At 44.3% G+C, this 11,276-nt stretch overlaps 1 protein-coding gene across 4 annotated transcripts in view; it reads left to right on the forward strand.

Moving 5' to 3' along the window:
- DENND1A (DENN domain containing 1A) overlaps window positions 1–9,139 on the forward strand; it is a 265,895-nt gene extending 256,756 nt beyond the window's left edge. For 2 of the 4 annotated variants that reach the window (XM_054998222.1, XM_054998224.1), the window contains exons 21-22: window positions 5,280–5,535; window positions 6,076–9,137. In XM_054998222.1, the coding sequence (XP_054854197.1) occupies window positions 5,280–5,535; window positions 6,076–7,368 (1,549 nt within the window). In that variant the 3' untranslated portion in view covers window positions 7,369–9,137. Of the gene's footprint in view, window positions 1–3,019; window positions 3,149–5,279; window positions 5,536–6,075 lie in introns of all 4 variants that reach the window. The other 2 variants (XM_054998226.1, XM_054998223.1) reach the window with 2 other exon arrangements.
- Window positions 9,140–11,276: the final 2,137 nt, after the last annotated feature.

The following is an 11,276-nucleotide window of genomic DNA, read 5'->3' on the forward strand; positions in this document are numbered from 1 at the left end:
TTCTAGGTCTCTCTGATTTTGTTGAGGTGTCATTGATGATGTTGCCTGTTGAGGCAGGAAAATAGGTCATGTGTGTTTATCTGTTATGATGTGCCTCAAACAATTTCCTACAAAAACTAAGGGAAATGTTGCATAATGACAATTCCTTTGTATGTTGATTGTGAGAGTTCCAAGATCCAGGATTGTAGATTTGAGAATGTATCTGCTTCCTCCCCCCTTGCGTCAGGGTATTTTTTTCAATGGATTTCTTAAACTTCATTTCAGAGCAGGGGAAGAGGTGATGCAATTTCAGTGGATACAAGTCTAAAAGAAGGTGTTGGAGTTTGAGTATAAAAATGGTTGGTTGCCAGTGACTGTTTCCCAAATTAAAAGTGCATTGAAGGGTTACTAACAATAATAGACGTGGTTGCCTTGGGCTTAAGCTTTAAGCATTCTACCCTTACCTGATGTTGCAATGTGTGGAGTCCAGTGCCCTGGAACCTGTTCTTTTGCCAGCCCCATTGAAATGAGAGGGAGCTGGACATGACCACCGCATCATTCTCAGCCCATTCAAAAATTCCTGTGGGAGTCATTGTCACCTTCCGCCCTGCTACGATCCCATGAAGAGGAATGATTGGAAATGCAAAATTCATTCCTGGACCTCACAAAAACTGAATTTTTAACCAATGTGTGTGAGAGAACATCAGCTATATTTTGTACTGTAATCTCTCTGGAAACATCCAGGTGTCTGGGTTGCTGTAATCCTTGCTTGTGTGTAGGCAGAACTCAGAGCACCCACTGACAAGGCAGATGTATTTTTTAAAATAATAAATATTTTACTAGTGCATCACAACTGAAAAGACTCAACTTATCTTCTAGGAAGAAATCTTAAGCCACCATCTCCAGCAGGAGAGAGACAGACATGGTTTATGTGATGCCTGAGGGCCTGTGCACATGTGCAGACCAGTTACATTTGCTTGGCTTTGTGAGGTTCTCTGTGGAATCAGATGGAGGAATTGGCCTGTGCCATGGACACAGTCTGTAGCTATTTCCATTATTATTGGGGCTACAAAAAGGCCACCACAGTGATGGATCTAGATGAGGTAGGCTTTCTGTACAGCCTTGCTCGCCACTCTGTGCAGGAGGAATTGAGAAGGGAATCTGGTTCACATGTTTGAACTAGCATACAGCTCCAGGGTATTGACTGTATTTGGCAGGTACAAGTTCCTTGCCTTTCGTTTATCAGTCAAGTAGACCTTTGCTCCAGTGAACCTATTCTGAAAACTGTATTGAACTGTCCCAAGGTTGATTGTTTTTCAGGAAAGCCTTGCTAAGTTACGGTTTTGGAGAAGGCCCAGGTACCATCCTACACTTCACCTGTGAAGCTGCATGCCAGAAAGAGTTAGCTCTTGGCCTCTGCCATGGGGTATTTGAGCTGCTAACACCTCTTTTTTTATTTTATTTATTTAACTTATAGTCTGCTCTCCCTGCAAGTGGGCTCAGAGCAGATAACATAGTTTGAATCTACATTAAAATTACTATTTAAAACCATAAAAACTTACAATTTACTGAGTTGTAAGTCACTTTGTGTCTTACAAGGGAGTCACCCTTTGTCGCTGGAGTCTTTCTCAGTTTTCTTTTCTTAGGATAATTTCCAGGCTTAAGGCCGAACAAATGATTGGCATAACAGCTAGAAAGCAGCAGTGCTTCTATGCTTGGTCTTGGAACTTGAGGACACCACATTATGTAGGCATTTTTTGACATAAGGTTTTTCTGCACACTTGACTTCTGATTTTCTTGGCAGTCAGTCCACAAGCACTGGAATCAGTTTGGGCACAGTTTCCGCGTGTCTGCCCTCCTTCTACATTTTTACGAGAGCAGACTTTAATTTCTTCTACTCATGCCTAAATAACCAGGATTTTCAAGGGAGCATGCTGTCGTCATTGATGGCATCATAGCACATATACCACTTATTTTTTTGCACATGCTCATATTTATATCCTATATCAATATAATGGCTGAATTTTTAAAAATATCAAAAATTAACACATGTTTAAGGACTAAGAGAAAGGGGGGTACTGACACATGTAAGGCTGCTGGGAGGGGAAGGATCACATTCCTGGGGGAGGGATCTATAGCTAGCTATTTGGGAAAGTTAATGCAAGCCCTCTCCCCATACCTGCCTGTCTGCATAGGGAAGCCTAAAAAGGGAGCAGCTGTACCGCAGATCCATTTATGAACCATATGTGAAGCTCTATTCCTTTGCTTTTTACTGGTGCTGAAAGTGGCTGCCCTCCCTCCCCTGGGCCACCAGAGCTTTTGCAATTTTCTTAAAATCACTATTTTAATATGGCTATATCAGCTATGTTTAGCAGGCTCTCTGAATTCTCAGCTTTCATGCTTTAAAAAAGTAAGCCTCTAGCCCCCTCCATCATGGAGATATATGGGAAAAGACACATCTCGAGAATGGAAGGGGCTAGAGACAGACTTTTTTAAAAAATGAAAGCTGGGAATTCAAAGAACCTGCTGCACTTATCATTACAATATTATGTCAATATAGTGTTATAAAAATTTAATTTTTTGAAAGATTGAAAACAAAACCGGGGGAGGGGGGAAGGAAGACAGAGAGATGGGGGAGGAGTGATTTAACAATAACGGACCTCCAGTCATTGAAAAGTGGGATGGAAGCAGGTGGGGGAGGCAGAAAGAAAACCAGAAGATGCATTATGCATGAGGGAAAAAGGTGACCCAAAATCAGCTTCCAGAAAAATATCGGGGTTAAAGAGGTCTCGAACCAGAAGAAAGGGGGTGGGGCACAAAAAATCCAAAGTAAAAACTGAAGACACAAAATGTGTGCAGAAGTCAGGGGATATAAACCAAAGCAATATGAGGCCAGAACCTATGAAAAAACACCATGTGGAAAAGCCCATAGTCTAGGCAGTTTTGAAACCTGGAAACATGTAGAACTTTTTAAAAATTTCATTTACTTTTGCAGGTGCTGGCTCAGTAAATGCCCTTTCTCTCTCCCTGTCTCCTTCAGCCTGGTAAAGCCCACGCGCCACTATACGGTCTTTCTCTCTGAGGACTCTTCCGGGGATGAGTTTCCGCAGGAAGACAACCCAGTCTCTGCCTTCTCTGACAGCTTTCTCTTCTCTGCTCCCTTTGAATGGTCTATACTTTGACTTTTTGCTGCACTAGCCAAAGCTGCCCCCCCCCCATCCATGCTTGAAGCACCCTGTTGATGCATTAGCATTTCCCCTTGCTTGGGTGTTTCTGTCGCAAGTATTGTGTTGTGCACATATGTGCGCAGTGTGGTGTAGACCATATCCACACCACACTGAGCTACCCGTAGAGTGGGGGCGGGGACACAAGCGCGCCCCCCCCCCCCGTCTTCCCACTCTGCCTCCTTTGCTGATCTGCCTGTTCCAGCGCTAATTTGTGGTTGTTGATGTGTCTTGTGAGCTCTTAGGTCACCTGCCACTGTATGCAAGGTCTCCTCTAACTTCCCCATCCCACAGACCAGCTGCACACAGAACATTCTTGTAAGAATCATTAAGTAAATTCATGGCCAAAATTTAACAGCCAGGTGATACAGCATGTCTGCAACCTTCATGCAGATGGGATGGATAGTGTTTGGAGTCTTAAGAAAAGATGTGGATTGAATTCCGGGGTCAAGCACAATGGTAGGGAGAGATGGAGCGAGGCAGCAGGATTTGTGTAGAGTATGTGTGCATGAGAACAGCCAGGTTTTGGAGGTTAAGAGATGGAAGTCAGGCAGACCCCTGAGGTACAGGAGGGCAGCAATGCACTGAGGGAGCAGATGAAGGTGTTTGTCTAGAAGAGAGTCCAGTGTATGAGGTTCTAAATAATTCCACAGTCTGTCTAGTCTTGTAGTCAAGTTTCCAGATGGAAGCAAATCTCTGGGCACTGGGCCATCTTTTATGCCCCTGTAGGATCCAGATTACACATGTGTAAATTCCTGTCCCAGAAACTGCTCCTGGCCAAAGCCTTGTGCCTCTCAAATAGCTCCCTGTTGCCCCCAGTATAATGAGCAAGCTACAGTGTCTGGGTGAACACCATTTCCTTCTTTAATGGAGGATGGCACAAGTCACCCTTTGCTAATGAGTTTGCAGGGTTACAGTTTATTAAGGCACCAAAGAGAAATGAGGGTTTTCTTACATCGTTGCTGTCTCCTGGAGCTTCTCCGATGTTTTCTACCATCTAAAGCCTTGTTTAAAGGGCACAGAGAGACTGTCTGCCAGTCAAACGCCAGTCACTGCGGAGATGCATGTCAGTTTGTGGTGTTAATTGGATGCACCACTGCTGTTCCTCACACTGGAGCCGACATGCAAATCACAGGGTGTTCAAGGCCCATTTGCTAGGGTGCTTGGGAGCAGTAAATCTACAATAGATTCCCCATCCATAATGGGCCACGCTGTTTCTTGACTGGGTGACACTACCTTAATCATTGATGCTTACCTCAGGGAAGCAGCAGGAATGGCTTATGCTGAGTTAGTTGGAGTCAGTGAAATGTAGCTGTTTCTGTGTCCCTGCCTTGCTGGGGCCTTTGAGCAAACAGCTTCCTGTGTAAAGTAAATAGGTACAGTAACAGTATTTAGTACACTGTGGGGTCTGCAGACAGACCCAAGGGCTTTACACATTTATTCCTGCTTAGAGTAATGCCTTGCACCCAGCACAGTAAGATTGCCATTTCCCTTTAAATACACTCCCCAACTGATTACACACATTATCTGAGCCAGTTCCACTGGCTAAATGCCTTTTCAAAGCCCCAGAATTCCTTTAACCTCCTCAAGCGAGGAGTTAGTAAAGACTTATGTTTCCGCTATATTTAGGACACCAGCCACATTAGATGATTTCCCCCTCCAACTATCCTTTCTAGTCCCCTCCACCCCATTTCAATGACTCCCGCAGTTTTCTCCCTCATTTCATTGTGACAATGCTGCATGTTTCATGTCAAAGAGTCATGGCAGTTAAGAACATCAAAATACGTTGCCTGGTCAGCAACAATGAATTTGTGTCCATTTGTGGCATACTATGGTTACTTGATGGCTGGCATGCGTTTTAATTGCTTAGGCTTCCTCCACTCATAATGTGCTTCTAGGTCTTCTTGTAATTTAAAATTTAAGGTCACGTGCAAACCCATTCCTAGAAGGTGCTTTGGCTGTTCATCCACAAAAGTACCCTAAATTCTTGCTGGCCTTTCTTAAAGCAAAGGAGATTGATGGACACTTCAAGGCGGCTTGTCTCAGTTGAGTAAGTTGTGCTCTTCTTTCTGCCAGGCCTCAGCCTTATCGTGCCCTGAAGGAGTCTGACAGCGCAGATGGAGATGAAAGTACCAGCCCCGAGAAGCCCCAAGATCCTAGCCATGCTGACCCTTCCACCCCAGACAGCCCCACAGAAATCAGCCTTCTGGAAGGCATTTTCATTGGCCTTGAGGTAGAGCCACAGCCCCAGCTCCTCACCCAAGCCAAAAGCTTAGAAGATTTAAGGATTACCAAGGAAGAAGAGAACCAGCAGTGCACCTTTGACTACCAGGTATGGGTCTTTGTCTTACATAAAGGGGAAAGCAAATGGTGGGTGAGGGGGTTGAGATAGACTTCCCAAGTCTCAGCAACCACTGCAAGCAGCAGAGAAAAGTTCAGGAAGAACTGGAGGAAAAGGAGGGAGCTCTGACTTGAAAGCTTACACCCTGAAAATCTTGTAGGTCTCTAACGTGCCACTGGACTCCAATCCTGCTGTTCTACTGCAGACCAACACAGCTACCCACCTAAAACTATATTCATGGAGGAAGCCAAAGAATGGGTGGGACCTTCAGGCCACTGCCTGAGAAGAAACACCTTACACAATGTCTGATTTACAGAATGGGAGGTGGTGCAGATGATAAAGTAATGAGAAAGAAGAAGGTGGGTTGGGGGCTTTTAAACATAGAAGAAAGGTAAGGCTAAAGACAGTTGAAAGAGGACTTTGCATAAGTGCATTGAGAGAAATGATGAGAGGACATGGGGGGATGTTGTGGGTTCCAAGCACAAGGAGTGGGAATCTTGGGAAATCACACTGACACTCTTTGCTTTCTAGCAGAGGATGGATCCTGGCTTTTCTCAGAAGAGCTGGGCTGCACCAGGAATGAAGCTATCCCACCCCTACAAGCAGTTTTGGGGCCTGGGCCACGATGACATGGCCATTCCCACAAAGTACTCCCAAAGCTCTCCTGAGAGGCCATTGACTCCTCTTGGGAAAGCACCCCCAATCCCACGGAGGCCCCAGAGCAGAGACAGCATTCTGGATCCCACCGAGAAGGAGGTTGGAAGTTCGCCTGTTGCTCAAGGAGGGAACATTACTATCCCACGGCCACAGGGAAGGAAGACACCAGAGTTGGGCATAGTCCCACCACCGCCTGCTCCTAGACTTGCCAAACAGCAGGTGCTGTCTGAAACCACTACCACCCCCTGCTTTGCAGGACCCAGCAGTCTGGCATCTGAGCTCATGCAGGAGACGTTTGCAGCCAGAAATCTTTCTGTGGAGCCTGAAGTCAGGCAGCCGGCTGGTTTTGCTACTCACCAGCTCCAGCTTTTGTCCAACACCGGCAGTGCAGTGGACTTGCTCCAGCCAGTGAAAGTCAGTGCAGAGAGTGCAAGCAATGACAGTGACTTCCTCCTTGCCCTTCTAGACCCACTGAAAGCAGGGAACTGTCAGGACACTGGCTTGCAGTCAAGCACCAGCAGCCTGCTGGGGTCAGCATCCCCAAGCCCAGCAACCAGCTTCCCTTCAATGGCTGGTGACCTTGCACCGCCGACATCAGCGCCGTTTGGCCGGCCATTGGGATACCCTCCCTCCATAATGCCTTTTGGGCAGGCATCTCTCAATCCATTTGTGCAGACAATGCCAGCGCCTCTGTCATTGTCTCTGGTCAGACCTCCTAGTAGTCCTCTTGCACCCTCCCTGGGCCATGCTTACAGCTCCAGCATCATCACATCCAATTCTAACTTATATCAGCCCCAGAGGCCTCCGCCTAATCCTCTGACACTCTCCATGCCCAACCTCTTTGCTCAGTCTCCAGCAGCAGCACCCCCAAGTCAACCTTCTTCCCACAGTTTCGCTTCGCAGCCTTGTGGCCCCTCTAAAATCCGGACCTTGCCCTTGGCTCATTCTTCTTCCAAAAGACAGGCCAGGGTGAGGCTTGCTCCAAGGCCCAATGATCTCCCACTGGTTCCCCCCAAGGCCAAAGCTGTAGAATCAGTGTTATACCCTTCCAAGCCTCAGGAGACTAAGGACCCCTTTGAAGACTTGTTAAATAAGACAAAGCAGGAAGTTTCAGTCACACCAGGTAAAGTAGAACAACTGAGAAAACAATGGGAGACATTTGAGTGACTCTCTGATAGCGGTCAGTTCCTTTCTCTGGTGTGTTTTGAGCTAGTGGAACTAAAGGATTGGCTGAACAGAAGCTGCTACCCTCTTGCCAGCTCCTATGCTGCTGGCAAGATACTGGGCAAAATACTGTTACAAGGCAGTAGGTCCAAGCTGAATCTCCTCTGGCCCCCTGCCCTTAGTCACCCATCATATTTTGGCCAGCTGAAAAACTGGCGGGTTATTCATTTTCCTGCCCTTCCAAAATGTATGGAGATAACTACTGAGTTGGAGAATCCTCAGTTACCTACTGAGCCCTTCCACTTGTATTCCCTTTTGGTCATTTGTTTTTCTCCAGGTGATGATTTGCTTCCTCACCAATGCGATCAGTATTGTGTGTTTTCAGAAGCCTCAAATCATGTTTTGCTTTCAAATGCCTATGGAGTACATGAGTCCCACACTTGGACTGAATTAATCGCTGGGCTTTTGAACTGACTTTTCATTGTCTGTGTTTGGTTAGTTTCTGTCCCATGAGTATTATTTTGATTTAGTGGATGTGTTTCTTTATGAACTCTGGTCATAGGTACCTCTTTTCTTTCCTAACTTTTGCTTGTATTGGGGACCTCCTGTGCCAAGGAATCCCTTCATATCCCAGGTTCAGTATTCATGTTGGAGCACTACGCACCTTGATGCAGAGGGTGAAGTAGCCGTTCATGCCCATCAGAGAACTGGAATCACCAGCAGTGTACCTTTAGAACAAGACACATAGCATCCCTAATGTATTCCCTTAAAGTCTTCTGTAACTGTATGTGAATATTGTTTATATGTATATATATATATATATATACACGCACACACACATTATATACACACACACACAAACGTGTTTCTAGATTTCAGTGCTTGCACCTTATTACCCCCCAAAAAGGACCAGGGTGCAAAACATTCCTCAATGTTGTGAGCTGCACCCCAGGATATGACTGGTGTAAAGGTAAAGCAAAAGGGTGGTTAAGTGTGGATTTTCCAGAATGAGTTTTAAATCTGGGTGGGACTCAGGCTTTTAGTATAAAGAAGCCAATCTGAAATTTCTCTCATTGTCACTCCCATTTGGAAGCTGAGGTGCAGCATCCAGTTACTTTGGGGGAAGGAACTCAACTGAATTGAGATACTAGTTAAATCATTACATGAAAATCGTGGACAATTATAGGATCCACCAATACAGTTGCCTCATGCTTCTTGCAGCCCTACATTTAATGCAGGAGTCCATTTAATTTGGTCACTTAACTGTGTGCTTTTTAAACATGGCTACATTTGAAAAAGTTACTTGTCAGGCAGATGATTAAGATGCTGTCAGTCTTTAAATGCAAGAAATCACCATGCTCATATGGAGAGCTAATCCCTTGCCATACTTCTTTCCGGTGTGTTCTGTTCCTGTGAATCCCTGTTAAGTTTTCTGTCTGCTGCTGAAGTGTTACTTAGGCTGCTGTTTCCATGCTTGCGCCTGTACAGTGCAAGAAAATGCATTTGATTCCTTTGGGTGTTAAGTCAAGAGAAAACTGCCATTATGTTGGCATCATTTCACTTCTGTCGAACACTGTTGCTTTTACAAGCCGTTCTCTCTGTTTTGTATTATCTCTTTTTTGCTGGGAAAAGATGTTTTTGATATTGCCTAGTTCTGAATAGTAAAATATTTGAAGTCTACCAAAGGGGCAAGTGTTGGTCTGCTTCATAAAGCCTTTGAGAATTTCTCAGAAGAATCCAACAGGGGGATGCAGACTGTCCAGTCAAAGACAGAATGCTGGCTTAGATGGGCCTCTTTTTATGTTCTACAGAGAACATCTGGCTCCATGCTTCATCACAGACTTGCCCTGTCAGTTATTGATAGGCAGCACAGAGCAGGACCCTATCAGATGCTGGCTAGATGCACCCCACATTATGCTTGCAGCAACTCTTTTAACAAGACATATGCTCAAAATCATGCCAATATCATACATCTACTTTTGATGTAGTTTTTAATGTGACTAATAACTAGAATAAAATCTTTTACTAGTCCAGGTGATATGCTGTGCTGGTGAGAGAGAAGGTTAGACAGAGCCTACTCCAAGAGTATCCCTGTGGGCAGGGAAATGCATTCACCCATTGGTAAGCCTGTCTTGCATCCATAATCTTCCTGTCTATGGAATGAACTGCCACGATTATATAGACAGAACCTGGGGTTTTTTTTCTTGAAAAAACCAGTAGGAAACAGAACTGTTGCCTTGGGACTTTGACATATAGGGAGTTCCATCAGCACCTCTTGTTAGTTTGTTCAGTTCCCTAATAAGGGAGCAAAGTGTGTATAATTCAGCATCTGCTACAATATGAAGCTAGTTTTGTTCTCCTGCTTACTACTCCTGGCAAGATGGGAAAGGAAGAAGATGCCTCCTTCTGATCTCCAACAGTTTTGCAGCCCAACCTTAATGTTTTATATCACCAAAAATATCCACAGTTCTTCACCCTAGGTGCATATCTGAAATAATTGGAGAAAACAAGCTTGGAGACACTGATATTATTTTAAATCCTGTGAATTTGTTGCAATGCTTGCCTCTGGTATTAATAGAAGTGGAAGATCCAGGCAGCATAAATTTCTTTTCCAGCTGTGAAGAATAATGTTTGCTAACTTGGGGCAGTTCACTGAGGCTTCTAGCACCCGTAGTCTCCTCCTGGTCTAAGAGGATTATTGAAGCCAGTGTGAGTTTTCCTGTGCATGATATAACCACTGCCCTTTTCTGTCTATATTTGAGTCACATTCTGAATGATTGTTCTTCATCCTATAGGCCACAGAAAGAGAGACCTGTGTTCAGGAGTGTAGAACATAACCAGACACATGGTTAGATAAGGTAGGAAAGTTCTGGAATCTGCGCCCATGGGTGTTGGTCAAGATTACCGGACTGGTTTTTTTCTTGGTACCTTGTCTTCAAAGCATATTTATATGGAATAAGAACTGACAACTGCTGATCTCCAGCTGTTGGCTGAACTTCCGTGATGTCATAATATATTCACAACTATTCAGATCACTCTTGGAGAAATAGTAATAAATTGCTCAGAAACTATGCAGCCCTTAAACTGAGGGGCAGAGATAAACTTCTTCTAGTTGTAATAACAATTTTTTTAAAACTGTGCTTATATACTGCTCTTCTAGACAGATAAGTGCTCCATTCAGAGTGGTGAACATAGCTAGTGTTATCATTATCATTGGGCCTGAGAGGAGTGGCTTATCCAAGGCCACCTACTGAGCTCATGGCAGTACTGGGACTCAAAGCAGCAAAGTGCTGATTCATAGCCCAACCACTTAACCACAATGCTACAGCAATAACAAATTACTGAGTTACTAATGAGGAAACATTTGCTCTGAATGAGTTTCATGAGCCTCTTCAAGCTTGTCATATAGGTTTTTCTTCAGTTTTTAAAATTGCAAATAAATATCTTTGTGAAACAATTTTAATACATACAAACTTACGCAGATGATAATTACAACAACCTTCATCACTAGGTTTTTTTTAATGGAATGTCATCTTGTAGCAAATGAGCTTTGTGAAAAAAATATATTCAAAATTACATATCAAAAGTTCGCAGTGGAAAACAAATACATTCATAAATTAAACAGCAGAAGGGTTTAAGAAAAACTGCTTGGTGTCTGGCTAGGATGTGCCTTTCTGTTGCTCAAAACTGGGAGACTGTGGCAGAGTAAACCCAGCAGGCCTGGCTTGTTCACATACTCATTTTGAATATAGTGTGGTGAAGCAAAATTGGACTCATTTGGTGTGATGGCTATCCTAAAAGGGACTGGGTCACAACTTTGACACAAGGTGGTAGCTAGTTGCTACTCCATAGGCAACTTTTGCAAATACAAGTTGAGCCAAGTTATGGTAAAACATCCTCTTGGCAAGGCT

The sequence above is a fragment of the Eublepharis macularius genome, chromosome 14 (genome assembly GCF_028583425.1).
Source record: "Eublepharis macularius isolate TG4126 chromosome 14, MPM_Emac_v1.0, whole genome shotgun sequence".
NCBI classification, from domain to species: domain Eukaryota; kingdom Metazoa; phylum Chordata; class Lepidosauria; order Squamata; family Eublepharidae; genus Eublepharis; species Eublepharis macularius.